The 17871-nt window shown below is 41.6% G+C and overlaps 2 protein-coding genes across 8 annotated transcripts in view; one reads left to right on the top strand and one right to left on the bottom strand.

The window, feature by feature from the left end:
• Positions 1 to 3: 3 nt before the first annotated feature.
• On the bottom strand, positions 4 to 8678 carry strap (serine/threonine kinase receptor associated protein). The gene is made up of 9 exons (XM_020099906.2): positions 8209 to 8678; positions 7672 to 7807; positions 5575 to 5656; positions 5245 to 5317; positions 4891 to 4990; positions 4594 to 4731; positions 3937 to 4073; positions 3074 to 3223; positions 4 to 782 (listed from the first exon to the last, which is right to left on the bottom strand). Exons 1-9 carry the CDS (start codon positions 8318 to 8320, stop codon positions 721 to 723), a joined length of 990 nt encoding a protein of 329 aa, XP_019955465.1. The 5' UTR covers positions 8321 to 8678; the 3' UTR covers positions 4 to 720.
• Positions 8679 to 10421: 1743 nt separating this feature from the next.
• Positions 10422 to 17871, top strand: part of LOC109637559 (protein bicaudal D homolog 1-like) — a 39315-nt gene continuing 31865 nt past the window's right edge. For 2 of the 7 annotated variants that reach the window (XM_069519367.1, XM_069519366.1), the window contains exons 1-2: positions 10422 to 11159; positions 12205 to 12264. In XM_069519367.1, coding sequence (XP_069375468.1) covers positions 10941 to 11159; positions 12205 to 12264 — 279 coding nt within the window. In that variant the 5' untranslated portion in view covers positions 10422 to 10940. Of the gene's footprint in view, positions 11175 to 12204; positions 12265 to 17871 lie in introns of all 7 variants that reach the window. The other 5 variants (XM_069519363.1, XM_069519364.1, XM_069519365.1 and 2 more) reach the window with 5 other exon arrangements.

Below are 17871 nucleotides of genomic sequence, written 5' to 3'. Positions count from 1 at the left end.
CACTTTGCTCTTGCATTACTTACAAATGAAACAGTAATGCACTGGTTTATTTCATCACTGGACACAAATGAAGACAGAACCCAAAAAGGGGGAAAAAAAATTCAATGACAATTAATCCCTTTCCACTTTGTCACTTAACAGTATTCTCTTTTATTTGGACACTAAATATTACATACTTAACCAGTACAACAGCAGCGAATACTCAAAGCAAGGTTTTCGAAGAAATGAAAGCACCTTTTAGCACACACTGTGCATCTATCGCCAGTATTCTTGTAACTATGAACTGAAAACAAAGGCCTTGGTTCAGTTCGTTAATTTCTTTAATTTTGGAACCAAAATCGATCTTAAATCATGTCGTTTGGGGGGAATTCAGGGTTTGAGGGTAAAGAGAAGTAAAAATAAGTTTAGACGGACAGAACTGGGCTGACCAGAGAGAAAGCAGGCAGCGATGAACGAGAGACATTCACAGATCTACTGCTTTACTCTCCAACCCATACTGTCCATATGACTGCATAAAATCAGTGTGTGTGTGTGTGTGTGTGTGCGCGAGAGATGGCTGGTCTGACAGACGGGGCAGTCATAATATCCACATCAGTTCCTGATGGATGGAGATGTTCTAGACTCTGCTCCTCGCTGGGGCCTGATAGAACACACTGGAACACCTCTCGGTTCGTCTCCTTTCCTCTTCTCATCCCGTTTCCAAACAATACTGCTTGCTCCTCAAGCTTTGATCTCAGGAGGTTGTGTGTAAAGCTGCTCAGAGTTCTCTGCCCCCAGGTCCTCTGAGGAAGCAACAGAACAGAAAGAATTAGGAAAAATAAATCATACTAATTCTTAGATAAATTGCAATCTGACACATAACACACACTATACGTTCTGCAGCTGCCACCTAAATGGTCTGTATTTATATAGAGCTTTTCTAAACCTGATGACCACTCAAAGTGCTTTACAGTATAGTTTCACTTTCACATTTTGTTTCGGTATCTTGCCAAAGGACACTTTGGCCTGCAAACTATGGAAGACTGGGATCAAACTGCCGACCTTCTGGTTAGAGGACGACGCCTGAGCCACAACCTCTTCAATCCTGCATCATAAATCTTTTAGTCTTTTTATCCGTACAACGTCAACAGTCATGTCACATTTTGTGACAATTTGCAACATGATAGAAAAGAATTATGATTGAGAAAACATCACACAAATGGTATGTTGTGTATTTATTACTTATTTTAAAAACAGGTTATGTGTTGGACTCTCACAGACACACACTTAACTCCTGATTGTACACACAAGATTAAATTAATTTGTCATGAGGAGGTAAACTCAGTGTTTGTGGCTCAGGAGAAACTTTAAGTCAGAGAAGAAAACCTGATCATGTCACAGCAGAACTTCCTGCAAATGAAATAGCTATTACATAATCAGGTTGTGCATTAACTATCCTCTCTCCCTTGTAGGGAAATTTATTGGGTTTAAGGGATTATTACATTAAAAGCTGCAGATTTGAATTACGTTTGTGGGTTGTTATTTGGGTTACTACACTTTGAATTCATTTTGGCTACTGTCTCTAGACTTAATAATATTGATTTGCTCATACTTTGTACCTGTCTAGTCCAGGTAAATAAGTCTCATATCGTGGCCTTTCTGTTGTGAGCATTTAGTGTGAAACTGATTCAAAGGCCCCATTCAGACATGCTTTTAACATCCACCTCAAGTGATACAATCACAAGTGGACAGCTCTGAGTACATCAGGTCACACCCGGCATTAGAACTTGTTTCCAATGACCACTTGTGATCAGATTTCACTTCCCTCCTCTATATTTAAAATACACACGTACATCATTTCTGTTCACAAAGACCAACTGATGTTTTTATCGAGTCTGATATGTGACCACATGCATCTCAGACCACCTCTGACTGTGGTCTGAGTGATAAGATCTTAAATGAGTCTTTAATGTATCTTGGGTGTGTCCACTCCCCTACTTAGCAGGTCTGAACTAGACCCATTGTGCAGCACCACTTAACTCCAGTTTGAAGCAGTATTTAGGCAAGACCTGCGGAGGGTATCTGGAGAATTGGGTCCGGACTTTTCCCTCTAGTTTGTCTTTCATGCGTGCACAACGCAAAGGGCGATTTTCTGCTAAGACGCATTCACAACAGCAACAAATTCTCTACAGGATTCAGGTGAAGGGTGGTGCAGCAGGCAGAGACAGGACGTAAAGTATTAATTCCACTGCGGAGATCACCTGACTTTGTTTACAGCTTTTTGACACTGGCGTCGGTTCTTATCAACACAAACTCTCTTGACATCTTTAACCGTGTCTTCTATGTGCGTGGCTCTACTTTTAACCCAGAGCTTTTCGTTTTTTTTATTTTTGTGTCTGTCACACGTTAAAAGCACCATTAACCCTCACACTCACTGGCTGTTTATCCACGAGAGGGTCTCCTGCTGTGTTCTAACGTCACCTCCTCACGACTATATACTAGGGGGGGGTCAGGCAGAGAAACTCTTGAAGCTCTGACATTTGCGTTTACACATACACCTCCTCCGAAGAGTCTGTAGAGGATCGTGGGAGTTCAGTGCATGTCTGAAAACAGTTGGAGTGTAATAGTTCAAGAGACTCTTATGCTGACCAATAGCCCTTAAATCAGCGCAAGAGCTTGAATCAAGTTTTACAACTTCCAGGAGAGTTCACTCGTTTCTGAAACATTACTTTTTGATGATTGATGATTATTATTATTAACCAATACACAAGCAATTTAGTTTCTGGTCAATCTTGACTCAAAACTCTATAATGACAAATTAAAAAGGACATTTCAGCTTTTCATACATCTGCAAAGATTTCTTAATTATATTTTCACTTCGTCATTAGAGGGTATTTACAACATAAACAATGAAAAATTTGAAGGGAACCACATACTTTCTGAAAGCACTGAATGTGGTTTCTTTTTATATTAATGTTCTGCTTTTTAGTATCAGTAACATTTCTCCTTTTAAAAAACGATACTGTCCTATATCCAGATTGCGGGAGCAGCAGAGACGGTGTACATAAATCGGTGCTAAAAGCCGGAGCATTACCAGGGAGGACGCACTTCCACAAGCCGTAGGTTTTCCCCACCGCCGTCTGCCACAGTCGAAGAGTTCCGTCTTCAGAGCCACTAGCGTACAGCTCACCATCTGGACTGAACCGCACACAGTGGACTGGACCAAAGTGACCCTTATAGGACTCTGCACACAAGAGAAGCAGCAACAAAATCGGAAAAAGGGGTTACAGGTGTGCTTTTCTTAGTTTTTGCACACTTTTTATGATTGACATGAGACTTTTAAATTACCTCAGCCAAGGTTTTGTTTTTGCCTCTGTCTATTTGTAACTACTGAAATAATTTTCACAAAACTTTGTGGAAGGATAGGACGTTTTCATCACTTTCTTTAAGATTGCAGGATAGGGTGGTTTTTGCCCTGCGAAAATAATTAATGGATCTGGAACCTTTTTTTTAAAAATATTTTAGCTTGATTGAACTTAAGGGAACTGTTGGTTCTTTTTCAAAATGGGCATTAAATGGACCATAAAATCTGTCCAGGAATAAATTGTAAAACTTTTTCTTTGGATATCGAACACGTTTTCTGCCAATTTAAAAAAAGCTCCCCCTGTACACACTGAAAGCAAGACATTAATTCCTAAAGCTGGCGTCACTGATCTAGAGCAATTTGTAGTTTGTATGTTCTCTTACAGTGTCTGCCAGCCCAATTAAAAAAAAATCATTAGTGTAGAATTTCTGAAATGATACAATAGCTCCACATTAATCACTCTAACCAGCAAACAATTCCTCTTTATAGGAGGTATCCTGCCTCATCCTGCCAACACAGCTACAACTATTCAAATTCCTGAGCGAGACCATATACGATGATCCAGCGTCTTGAGAAAAAGCTTTGTGTCTCACCAAGTTCTTCCTTGGAGCTGTAGTCAAATTTGTAGAGCTTGAAGTCTTCTCCACCGGCAACAAAGAAGTCCTTGTCAGGGTGGAGGGAGGCTGAGTTAATGGGAGCTGGGGCCTCAACATTCTTGATCGGGTCCAGGCTGGAATATGTAAGCACATTATAACAAAATCAGATATAAAAACTTATATCTAGTAGATGTACATTTCCTGTTGGATGAAATCTGATTGATCTTCAGTAGTATGTGCATTTAACTACATTGAAACCCTGTTGTTTATACACAAGTTATCACAGATGGCCCATGGGACATGCAAAGTATGTGTCCATTCTCTCACAGTCCCTGTCGTCATCTCGATATCAACATGTGTGATAAATGTATCGCGAAAGAGGGAACAAACTGCAATAAATGGTGTTCTATGTCAATATATTTGGTCAATCAGACGGAGCCCTGCTGCACTAGATGATAAATTAAAGATATTCGGGTCATTGACGGGTTTTTCGTCAATGTATCATGGTCGGAAGAAGAGAATAGAAAGAGAAAAGAGAATTTCAAAACAGAGATTTGACGCATGTTTTCCTAATGTCGTGCAGCCCTAGTAGACAGGATCTCACTTAATTTCAAACAGAATAGACGTGTTGTGATCTAGGATATGTATGCTCACCTGAGGGCATTGTAGAAAGCGATCGTCTTTCCGTAAGTAATCACGAGAATCTCTCCATCAGCCATGTACTCCATGCTGCTCACAGATGAGTCAAACGTCATCGTTTTCACCACCTCCATGGAAGTCCTGTCCCAAAGCCTGGACACACACAAACACAGATATGTATAAATATATATCAGAGAATAGAACATATTAACAATGTAAAGAACACTTCAACTTAAATATAGAAATAGAAATAAGAGCAAAATTCATCATCATCCGTCTTTCCAGCACCGATACTTGATTCAGTTCACTGACCTAATGGTTTTGTCATCCGCAGCTGAGAGGATCTGCTTGTCGTCATTACACCACAGAGCTTTCTTTATAGCTGACGTGTGACCCGCAATCTCCTGTGGTGCTGAAGGACATAAAGTTTCAACAGTCAGGTACACGAGACAAAAATGGCACAACACAAATGTCGGGGCTTGACTGGGTTTCACGTGCCTCGGATTTTAATGACAGCTATTTCCAGTAGAGGGCAGTGCTGCACTGACTAAAGCAGGATTTACAGGAGATGATTAAGAAACACAAAGTTTGACGAACCCCCAGAATACACTATATTCTTCATTTACGTTAATATAAAAGAGCTTCCTCTTTGACAGCTTCACCTACCTGCTTCAGGGCAGCTGAGATCATAGATCCGCAGTAGCTTGTCATTTCCTGCAGTCAGCAGATAGTTGCTGTCCTGAGGAACAGAAGGCACAGGTATAGAAAGAAAACATCTGTTTGAAAAATATACTAATAAAATCCTTGCATGCATATGACGTAACATTTAAATACTTGTGTGTTTTCATGTTGCATATATCTAGTCGAATGTAGCGTAAAGTATTGATGTGTGCGGTGATTTAATTTATCTAAAACAGGTTCACTGATATATCCAAGATTTTTTAGAGATGTACAGAAAGAACAATATTCATTAACGACAACAGTCAGAGCACTGACCTGAGTGAAGTTGACAGACTTGACAATGTGTTTGTGTGCCAGTGTGAGGACCTCGTCTCCACTCACTGCGTCCCACACCTTTCTGAAAAGTGAAGAGGTCATCCGTTAGCCATTCAGTAACCAATGGAAAACCCTGACAATACCACTATAACAGTTTGTTGGGCAGTTATGTGTCATTACAATGTTAGTCCGTGTAAATAAGCTCATAACAGTAAGTTATTGGCTTCACCAGCACTCTGTGGTTGTGTGATTAAAGGTTTTGGTCACTATGTAAACATGTACTGAGATACAGTTGCCCGCTGGACTTCAACAGGGGTTGGCTGTTTGGCCAGGAGCCTGCACTTGTGCAAAGTTCTACCACAGAATGAATGTGGAGGTGGGAAGGTGGAATCTGAGGTCAGATTGAATTCATTCAACGATGTTTCATCTTTCAGTAGGACGACGATCCTTGACATAGGACCAAAGCAACAAGAGAGAGCTTCTTAAGGTGAAGAGGTGGTATTTCTTTAGCCCTGTTCAGACCTGGTATTCGTACATCCTGAGAGACCGGATCATTTGGGTGCGTTCAGACCTGTACTTAGCGCTGACCACAGAGATTCAACAGGGAGGATACAAAGTGTCTATCGGTGTCTGTTGGACAAAGACTTCAGATAGGTAGTGATTTCAATGAATTTTCTCCAAAATTGTAAATATGATTGACTTCATGTGTATGAGTCTAATCAATTTCAAACCCCTACAATATGGGCTCAATGTGTTTAAAGGGTTTTATCTCTTACACAATGAATTCTATATCATTGTGAACTCAAATTAAAGCTGTGACGGAAGCTCAGAGCCTAGAGAACAGAAGAAATGTGTAACGCTGACCCTCAGTGAACCATGAAACCAGATTTGTGATCCCAGAAAACTTGAATTAGAGCCATAAATAGATGAATAAACACATCATGTGCTTCATGAAGTCCCCTGGAGTCAGGACAACTATGGCCTTTTCTAAAGCTGCTTTCAGACATGCACTGAACTCTGGATGTCCTCCCAAACGTATCCAGGGGGAATGTATGTGACAATGCAAATGTCTGAGTCAGTTGCTGCAGACTTTCTCTGGAGTTTTTCCCCAACAAAGCCTTGTGTGAACTCCAGAAAATGTCTGAGTGTGATCATGTTAAGCTGCTTTCAGACACGCACTGAACTCCACAGATCCTCTGTATTTTATCCAGAGGAGGTGTATGTGTCTCAGTGAGAGGCTGGCCTCCAGGAGAATTCGATGTGAGAACACAGCAGGGGACCCCCCTCTGGATTCACCGCAAGCAAGTGGGGGGGGTTTATTGCGCTTCTAACACAACGCAAAGTGAAAAGAAATTAAACAAATATGTCCTGGTGAAAAAGCGGTGACACACATGTAGAAGACAGACGAAGATGGCAACAGAGTTTGTGGTGATAAGAGCCGACACTGGCGTCTGTGTGGTGTCAAGAAAATCCTGTGATCTCCGCAGTGGAGTTAACGCGACTGTGAAGAGAACAGCTACATTGTGCATGCGTGAAAGGCGAGTTCCCTGCGGGTTAGGTCTGACAAAGGCTATATAACATGATGCTGATGATGGACGCAAAGTTGAAACGAATCTCAGGAATAAAAGAGACGCCATACGTGTAGAAGATGCCGTCAACGTGAGAAGACAACGGAATTTGAGAGCTTTTGGTGATGAGGGTCGACGCCTGTGTTGATACGTTGATGCTGTACCACAAACAGGTGGAATTTATACACAGCGTCCTGCCTCCTGCACAGATAAAGTCCAGACCCTGTCATGTGCATTTTTCCCCAGAGTTCATGTGTGAAAGCAGCTTAACACCCACATTTGAATGATTGCTAATTTGTCATGACATCATCTGTTCATGAAGGATTTCCAATCGTTCACAGTAATGATGAATCATGGTGGACTAAGGCCCGAGTCATGAAACTCTTATCTTGCAACAGTATATTAGGATGCACAAAGAAAGCCTGAGATGGAGAGATGCATTCGAGATGAGGCTTCTTTCAAGACACCCATGATGGCCAGAGTGTGATCCCCCCCCCAAAAAAAAAACAGGACTGGACCCTCCACTCACGCTGTGAAGTCTGCGGCGGCGGTGGCAGCTTTGGTGGCGTCTGTGTTCAGAGTGGCTCCCCAGACTGCGCCCTTGTGACCCAGAAACGTTCCGATCCAGTCCCCTGTGTCTCCCAGGCGCAACATGGGTTTGCCATCTGATGGGGAGAAAGCGGGGAGGGTGTTACATCGACGGTGGAGCAGCAGATGACAACACACACACACACACACACACACACACACACACACACACACACACACACACACACAGACACAGCAGGTGGTGCTGCCAGGCGTCTGGTGGACAAGCATCCATCTGACTGACTCACTCCGATGAAGGCTGATGTCACTACAGCTCACTGGGAGCTGATCTCTAAGAACAGCTTGTTTGATTAATCGTTTAAATATATTAGGAATCAGCGTTGCTATAAACCTGACACACGCTAAGATCCGCTGCGTCTCAGGAACCGGATAGCGGTGATCAGCTGACGGCCCTGGATTTACGACTCCACATGTCTTAACGCTAAAACAAAACTTTTGTTGCCCGGCGTGTTCTCACCTTTGCAGGCGCTAATGAGGAAGTAGCCGGATGAAGTGATCCCACTGAAGGCCAAGTCCACCACGGGCCGGGTGTGACCCGAGCAGGTGAGCGGAGTCTGTCTCATCGCCATGGTCCACCGGCCGGACAGGAGACGGTTCTAGCTCGGGGAGGAGACGGGAGAAGGCTAGCGGCTAACTAGCTAGCTGGCTAGGCTAGCGGGCTAGGAGATAGGCAACAAGCTACCGGGTGTGTTGTTAAAGGGATCCCCGGTCGCCGGCGGCTGAGTGGACGGTGGGTGACTGAGAATGGACTCCGTGGGGTTTGTCGGTGTAAATGTCAGGTCTCCCTCCCAGAGAAAGAAAGGCTCTCGTGCTAATAGCTACAACATTGCAACTAACTAGCAACGTGCAACGCGGCGCAGCACCCACACAGTCATGTAGCCGCTGTTCCGCTAGCCACAACAAGAGCCGCACTTCCGGGGGGGGAGAGGCTTCACAATAAAAGCGTGAGCCTCACCAACCTGACTGCTGCTGACTGGCTGGAGAGTCAGAGGTCAAACTATAGATCAAATAAAGACGCAACGTCGACAATAAAGACATTATATAATTGTCTATTATATTCTAAAAAAATACAGAGCACAATCAACATACTGTACCTAGTACATAGGGATTCAAACACTAAGAGATTTTGTTCCACGGCTTTCAAAAAATAAGATGAATAAATCTTGTGTCATTTCTCAGGTTTGCACCACCAGTGTGTTGTACAGAATGGAACAATGCAGGCTCTAAAAGTACTCTTATAACTTCATCTGCGTGCAAAGAGAATATGCATTTCAACCATAGACTGTATATAAAGAGATGTCAACCTGTTGACTTGTGCTCACAGGTTACAGCACTGACGCAGCTCATTGTCATCATTGCATAAATTGTTCCTGATGATGTGAGCCAGAGATTTCACTTTGTTCACTGCATATAAGACTCTTAACTTCTGATCCTCCTTGATTCTAACAATCTGACAACACTCATTTTGGACTATTGTAATAATGCATGCCATGACATACCCTACAATTGCTGTACTACATCATGAGCATACATCAGATTGTTAATAAGACGATAGATAACCATTGTTGCCTGTGGTTATTTACAAAAACCTGTCTGAATTTAAACATTTCTCACTGACTGTTTTACATTTCCCATCAGAAACACAATTATTTTATTTTGAAGAATTGACATTGACTTCTTTGTGTACCTCATGTGAGGGTAAACCAAACGCATCTCATTTATACTCTGCCCCCTGCAGGACACTAAAACTTTACACTGTGCTGTCTTCCTCCAGGAGGAAATTTAAACAGGTTGGCTGAATTGACAGGACTCAAATAATAGGGATCAATGCAGCTTTGTAGCTAATCAGCAATAAGAGTAAATAAGAAATAATGTGAAAACTAACCTGCTTTACTTCTTATCCCCAGTTTGAACAAATGAGTACAGATCATATACTCATGTACATATGGGCCTGCAGGATAAAAACATATTCACAAATGCTGAGTAATAATACAGTCAACACATTCAAACGTGGTAAAACAACAATCTCTCCGTTAAGTTCACAGTGACATGTTGTCAATAGTACGTTTACTATTTGAGCTGTGATGGCTGGATGGTAGTTTCTGTCTTTTCATCCTCCCACGATTTCGTATTTTCTTTACTATTCAAAATGAGTTTATGGTAAACTCTGTTGCTAGTTGATTAACTAGCAACAGAGTTTACCATAAAATTAACATTTTTGTTTTTTTTTACTTTTTATTGTATCTTACAGTTTTATGAATATGAATGCTGTTTTAGCAGGTTCAAATGAAGAAATAGTCACACTGTATATGATCAAAACAACTTTTTTTAAGCAAAATATCATAGACATGACAGGTTTTCAGTCTTCCCAATATCTGGCTTCATGCACAGAACACAAACCATAACTAAATCTTCATTGTGAGTGACAAAGATGAGCGGATTGTGAGATCTTAAAAAATTACAACTTCTAATTTTATTTTTTGTTTTACTAATAATTGGGGAAAACCACTCGTCGAAATGTTCATTGCAGATTCTCACACACAAAATCCTTTTTTCATTTCGTCATAATGCGCACAGGGAACATCAGCCATCCCAGCCTAAAGGAGCAAACATGTGAGGGCACCTTTTTCTTTTTTTAGAATCCATCAAAGAAAACTTTGAATCACGTAAACATAACGAATATTTGCTGACAGCAAGAGAAATCGGTGCGTAAAGGTGGAGACAAAAGGAAAGGGTGTGATCTCCAGAGGGCGCTTGCAGCTCTACTTATTGTGATGTGGGGCAGAGCTGCGTCCCATTCTCCGAGGATCCGCGCTGAGAGGCTGCTGCAGGGTGACAGGGAGCGGGGAGTGTGCCTTGCTTCACGGCTGCCGGTAGAGATGGCGCCCTGGTGCCGGTGAATAAGCAGAAAAACAGAGCAGAGGGAGGGACAAGGGATGCGGGCAGCGGATGATGAGGAGCTGCATCACTCAGAGCATCACATGGCAGGAGATGATGACAGCGCTCTGTGGATATTTACGGATGTTTACTGTTCTTTTGTACATTTTGTATTTTTTTTTTTACATGAGATCTGAAGCAGTGTGAAGTGTGATCCCTCAGAGGGGAGGCGGTGGGGGTTTGCTGTCTGCCTCGTTTCTCCCTCGTCCGACGCAGGGAGGAGAGGGCAGGGGCGGGGAGGGAGACGGGGCGATGGCTGCCGGAGGAGCGGGATGCGGCGAGACGGTGGAGGAGTGCCGGGTCGAGGTGGAGCGCCTGACCCGGGAGCTGGCGGAGGCCAACCGCGAGAAGATCCGGGCGGCGGAGTGCGGGCTGGTGGTGCTGGAGGAGAACCAGAGGCTGAAGCAGCAGTACGCCGACCTGGAGGCCGAGCAGGAGGCGCTGAGGCTGGAGCTGGAGCAGCTGCAGGAGGTGGGCTCAGCAGGGGTATGGTGAAGTAAATGTTAGTTATGACTCAGTAGAAGTGGGCTCATGTCATCACTGATGCACCGGATGAACCATTTGTTGCTGTAGTTTTCTGTGATATGCACCTTTATCACACTTTATTTTAAGATCATTTAAGTAAAGTGTAATTCGACCCAGTGGCTACACCTACACCTGCTGGACAGTTAACAATAGAAGGGCCTACAGCTCATTACATGGGGACTTGAGATATGTAGGCTAACTTTAAGTTTCTACCCAATATATCCCATGTTTATCAAAGTACAATTCCAGGAAAACTGCCACTCTGGTCTTTTTGTATCTTGTTATATTTCTTATTGTTTTGTATGTAAGTTATATACGCCCATAATAACATATAAAGTAGCTTGAAACATAGTAAATAGGTTGCTAACTTAGCCCAATATTTGTTGAGTAAGTTGCAAGTCATAATTGTGACTGATGTCATTAGTGACCAACAGGAATTGACCAACGATGTCTTAAAGACGATCCATGTGGTAAATGATTCAATGAAATTACCATAGAGTAACTAATAGGAACCAGGGCAGGTTCTATGTAAACACATAATGAACTGTATAGTTGGACAAAACAAAGTTGCATAGTATTTTTTGAAATAACATCGGATAAAGAGGTTTTCAGACCAAGACTATATATATATATATACATATCTGTTAAAGCTTATGTTGAAAAAACTCTTTTTAATGAGAAAAATGCAGTCGGACTGAGGATTTGTCATGTCATTGACCAATGTACAGTATACTCTATCATATAGTATCAGTATGCACATAAACAGAATCAGTACATGCACAGTATAGCTTATATGTTTCCCCTGGGTCCCACAGGTTAAGATGGCCACACAATTACATTTCTCAGTCAGAAACCATCATCTATACAATTTTATTTGTATAGCGCCAATGTATATTAATACATTATCTCAAGGTACTTTATTTATTTTTAATCTTATCAATATAGAGAAACCCAACAGTTCCTACAATGAGAACAACTCCCTCATTAACAGGGAGAAACCTCTAGAAGAACCAGGCTCAATGTGGGCGGTCATCTGCCTCGACCGGTTGGGGTGAGTAGAGAAAAATGGGGAGGAGACGAGAGATGGGTGGAAAAGAGAGAGAGAGGGATAGTGGGGAGGGGGAGGAAGGGGAGGAGGGGGAGAGAGAGGCGAGAGAGACCGGGAACACTTGAGCACCATCACGTATCAGATCTGACTATAGTTACAATGAAAACAACAGTGTAAAGAAGTTATTGATTAGTATTGATAACAGTAACAATTCATATAATAATTAATTAGTTACGTTTCTGGTGTAAGTGACAAAACTGGAGTCTGAATCAAAGATGATTGGGGTTTTCACTTATCTACTTGGGTTTATTGCCAGAGCTTGCCATTTTCTTTTTTAGTTTCTTTCCCTGAGCTTCAGAACCTGATCTCACTTTTGTCCTATTCGAGCTGTTCACAGTTCTCTGCCATCCATAACATGATGTATAAATATAGCTATAAAGCATCGATTGGCCCTGGTTCACCCAGAGACTGCAGTGTAAAGCTGTGTGTCATCAGTACAGCCTTGGACATTAGGGATTTTAAAAGGATAGAAAGTATAGGACCAACAATTGAACCTTGACGAACTAGACAGTCATTCAGTCATTCCTGCAAACAAATCTCTGTTTGAAAGTCAAGACTTGAACCATATAAAAACAGTCCCAGAGACACCAAACAGGCTGGAGTGGTCCACTCTGAACGTCTGTGCTTAAATCAAGGAGTAGGCTTATATCATAGATGTTTGTTGCATCAATTTACAATCTCGACTAGTACTGTCGGAGTCATATAATTGATCTGAAAACTAGATCAGTATTCAAAAACGTGTTCAGGAACTAATTTAACTGCTTCCCTAAAATTATACATGAAATATATAGAATATTGATCGGTTTTTATCAAATACTGAGGCATCTAAAGTACTTCTTTTCAAAATAGGTTAACTATGATGGACTTAAGAGCAGTAGGAGTGGCCTACAGAGTGAGGTAAGGCCTGATTTGTGTTGTATAGTGTAAAGCAGCCACCGACAGATGCAACAAGGTCAGAGAAAGAGAGCTGGCATCAAACTTGACAATGTGGTTTCTTGCAACTTTGGTCGGGTGAGAGATGAAGAGGCAGGGGGAGGGGGTAGACTAAGGGTGTTTGTCTTTGCTATGACAGACTGAAGAAATGTCCAGAAAGATATGTTTTAAATCAAGAAAAGGATTTGCCCTCGATGTGCATATTGGAGAGAACAGATAGCAAGTGGTTCACTGTATCAAAGGCTGCTGATAGGTTTAGCTGCAGCTCTAGGTGCCCTGTGACAGAAGACCTATTCCAGTAGAGCAGCTACTGTTAAACCCACTCCATTGGAGAAGAATGGAAATAACAAAACTGGACCATAGAGCCAACTTATTTGGGTCTATCACAAAAATCGAAACATACTATATAGAATTTCTGATTTTGTTCATGTAGTTTTACATAGTTTTCTGGTCCTGATCTGCCTCTTATGAGATTGATTATAAGTTTAAGCTATGCGACTGTAATGCCTGACTCGGGATCAACCCGTTTTGCTGATCGATATGCATCACAGAGTAACATTTTACAACATGTAAAGTAAGTAAGTTGTTAGCAGAGACTTGAGTTGGACCTTCAGGATACAACTGCACAGTCAGTTATATCCTGAAGGTCAGTGTGTGTGTGTGTGTGTGTGTGGCTTTGAGAAAGCAGGCAGATGCAGTATATTATGTGTCAACAGTATATTTTCAACTATGGTTACATTGTTATTGACGGCAGTGGTCCATGGGAGTAAATAGCATCCAGAGAAGTGGAGTGCAGCACTGTTGGGAACCTCCCAGCTTGAACAATGCAGGTTTGGTTTACAACATGGGTCCTATCTTTATAATTTCGGCCTATCAGTAAAGATAAAAATTGAATAACCAAGTTAATTGTTGACCTGGGAACACAGAGTCTAATGGGTTTGGAAACACAAGCACTTTTATCACCAAATACAGCAGTTGGTTTGTTTATAGCTTTGCGCAGTGGTGGCTGGAGATAAAATGTATTGGGACTTTTTTTTTCAACGAAGCCAGACTCAACATAAACAACATAATACACAATTCAGAGAGATGTTTCAGGTCTCGCACCCCCGCCGTCCACTCTACCTCTGTCTCAATACAGATTCGCTGTGAATAAATGTGAGTGTCTGGGGTGCAGAGAGCTGCGTCCTGAGGAAAATCTGCAACAACCAATTAAAGAGCAGCCTTAGGTCCCGTTTCAGGACCCACATTCACATCCATTTGGCCCCACACTCCGAAATAATATGGCTTTAGACAGAATCGAACCAAATACAATTTGAGAACAACTTATTTTGAATGCTCACAGGTGCTTACAGTCAACCCGGAGCATTGTACGATGAAAATCTTATTATATAATTAAATTATGTTCAACATTTTTATGCAGGCTTTTTTGTCTCAGGATGTGAGAGGGGGTGGCGCCCTAGCACCTGTATTAACCAGCCGCCACCGACTGTGCGTAATGACTATTTTAAACATTGATTAATCTGTTGATTATTTTAAGATCAGTAATCAATAGTTTTGCTTGCAAATGTCTGTGAGGTGGCTGTGACTGAGGGGGTAGAGTGGTCTTCCATCTAACTAGAAGGTCGGCAGTTCGACCCCCAGTCTTCCCCATCTGCATGCCGAAGTGTCTTTGGGCAAGATGCTGAACCCTGAATTGCCCCTCATGGAACAAAAAGTGCTGCTAATAGATGCATCGTATGAATGTAGGTGAATGGAAAACTACTGTAAAGTAATTACATCAAGACTAGAAAAGTGCTATATAAACATTAATTATTTTTCTCTGAAGATGATAAAAATTTGACCTTTATGTTGAACCATGGGCAGGATCAGCCAGATACCAGGGGATGATTGAGATGTTTTGGCTCCACTTTTGGGAGCTGTCGTCCATCTTTGTATACTGGCTATGATTTGAATAAATGTTAACGTGTGTGTTTTGGTAGCATTTTAGAAAATTCTGATTTGGTTAGATAATGTTAGACCTTGAAACTGTCATGCTTGGGGATACATTTGTAAAAGTGTTTTGTCAGTAACCCCATGACTTGTGGTACCTGTCTGTGCAACGTTGGATTGTTATCGCTTCTCTTTTTTTTTTTTCATTATGTGACTCCTGATGGATAATTCCTTAGTTTAATGCAAGGGGAACTTCAGAGGCTAACTCAGCAGAATTTAAGATCCCTACATAAGATCCCTCATGACGCTTCATCATTTCCACCATTCTTCTTCTCTTTTAGTAATCTCGGTCGCACAGACTGCATTCATCTGTCTCCGTTCCAAGCCCGCTAACTCAATACCTCAGCTCCTTGGATTGCTATCGATCCTCTCTGTCACAAGGCAAGCTGTCAGGAGAAAATGGTTGTGTTGATGTGTGAGGGCTAATACCTCACTAAATTAGCTTATTATTAGTCTCTCTGAAATACAAATGCCACTGAGCTTTAGCTATTACAGAGAGTATGACACTGGTGCAGTGAACGATCACTTCAGATTCTGTTGCTTTCCTACTTCTCAAATAATTTACATTAACTTGAACAGAATACTAAATAAATGTCATCTAGCATGTCCACACAGCCGTCTTTCTTTCTTTCAGCTGACACACAAAGTGCAAGGTAACCGAAGGCTCTAAAACTGTCAACTTTGTGCAATAATGTCTTATAGATGCAGTAGAACCCACTCGAAGTTCTAACAGCAAAATTGTTGCTCACTGAAACCTGTGTTTTAACTGGGCCGACTGCAGCTCTAATGAATGACAGTATTCTGCTGTAAGTCTAAAAATACTTGCCAATAATGCTTGCGTCATCTTGTTTTGGTATGCAATGTACGCTGGCTGTACATGTGAGGTTTAACATGGTCGACATTTACACCAGTTATTCTCTGGTGTTCTATTTGTCCTGGATGATCAGAGTGAGGATAGTTTCTTTTACATTATAATGTGCTGCCCTGAAGACTCTGTGCCCTGAAGTTAACATCTGAGCTGGGCTCTAACCTAAAGCTTTCGCATTTCTCAGTGAGACACTGTGTTCACTTATTTTCTCTCTGAATTTCTTTCTCATTGTTGTTGGACCTACCCCACATTCCTTCATCTCCTGTACCTCAGGTTTCCTCTTTCCTACACAATCCACTTCCTAATATTTTAACTGTAAGAGTTTGTCAAATGTTAAATATGCAGCATGACTTGATTAAAGATCTTACAGCAGGTTGAGAAACAATGTAGTTTGACAAGTCTGACCATTCAGTCTGGCCAATCAATCAACTTTTTATTTTTATAGCCCATATTCACAAATCACTTTTTGTCTCATAGGGCTTAATAAAACATCCTCTGCCCTTAACCCTCAACAAGAAGTAAGACAGGAAGTAGTAAGAAGTAAGGGAGAAGTAAGGAAAACTACCAAACAAAAACTATTAACAGGGGAAAAGAACGTAGAAACCTCAGAGAGAGTCATATGTGAGGGTCCCTCTCCCAGGATGAACAGAAGTGCAATGGATGCCACGTGTATTTACGCCATTGATTAGAAGAAACAGTTTGTAACATAATGGAGACGTGTGTCAATTTATATATAAGAAAATGTCTGATAGAGACGAAGGGAGCAGCAATGACAGTAAAGTTATTGTCAGTAATGGTAGAATATGTGAGGAGGCGTACTGTATATCAAGAGGTCTTGCTGTAATCCACGATCAGCTGCCGCCAAGAACACGATCCACGATCATGATCTCTGATTGAAAAGAAGAAAGAGAAGCTACAGCAGCATAATTAAGAGCAGGTCCAAGACAGACAATTGAAGTTGTTTTTCAGAGGTAGTTGTTTTAATGTCTCTGATTTGCATTTGAAATAAAAAAAGAGAATTACAATGAATGTCTCTTGATGAACAGCTGAAACTGTGCAGTCTCTGTTGCAGGTCAGGTCTGAGCACAGCAGTGATGTGAGGCCACCGAGTGCAAATCTAAATTTATATAAATAGTTTATTTTATAAATGATTCACTGTAGTATACTTCCTACACTCGGCAGAAACATCACTATTTCATGGACATGCAAGCTCCTCATGCACCATTCACTGGATTTACTGTCTGTGTCTACTTTCACTTTGTGATAGCATGAACATTTTCATTCGGTCTGGTAGAGTAGTTCACTTTTACTGGTTGAAATGGGTTGTTTTTGTTCGCTCAGTTGTTTTTTAAGGTTCAGTGTGTAGGATTAGTGAAGTTGCATGTTGCAGTTGAACACCCCTCACCTCATCCTCCCCTTCCAAACAAAAATAACCTGTGGTAGCTTCAGTTGTCATAAAAACTCAAAAGGTGTTTAGTTTGTCCAGTCTGGACGACTGTAAGAAACACAGTGGCCTCTGTAGAGAGGACCATCTCCAGATGTAAATATAAACGGGCCATTCTAGGGTAAAGAAAACAACAATTCATTCACTTTAGATGACATTAGTGAAAACATCACTAGGATTATTTTATATTCAATTTCTGCCAATAGATCCCTTTCACCTTAATCTTACACACTGAACCTTTAAGTGTAACGTGATGAACGAATCTGTGCCATCTCCCATTCCCTTTAAAAACCAGGTGTGGTTGCACTATGGTGGA

Source organism: Paralichthys olivaceus, chromosome 23 (genome assembly GCF_024713975.1).
Source record: "Paralichthys olivaceus isolate ysfri-2021 chromosome 23, ASM2471397v2, whole genome shotgun sequence".
Classification (NCBI taxonomy): Eukaryota; Metazoa; Chordata; class Actinopteri; order Pleuronectiformes; family Paralichthyidae; genus Paralichthys; species Paralichthys olivaceus.
The sequence above is the reverse complement of the archived record's forward strand: the minus strand, read 5'-3'. Positions and strand labels throughout refer to the sequence as shown.

Bases quoted from the DNA above. Each gene is read 5' to 3' on its own strand.
- strap (XM_020099906.2), bottom strand. From the start codon at position 8,320: ATGGCGATGAGACAGACTCCGCTCACCTGCTCGGGTCACACCCGGCCC. The intron at 7,808-8,208 runs GTGAGAACACGC...TCTCCCCATCAG, and splicing joins CCTCATTAGCGCCTGCAAAG to ATGGCAAACCCATGTTGCGC. The intron at 783-3,073 runs GTAATGCTCCGG...TTGCTTCCTCAG, and splicing joins GTGGAAGTGCGTCCTCCCTG to AGGACCTGGGGGCAGAGAAC.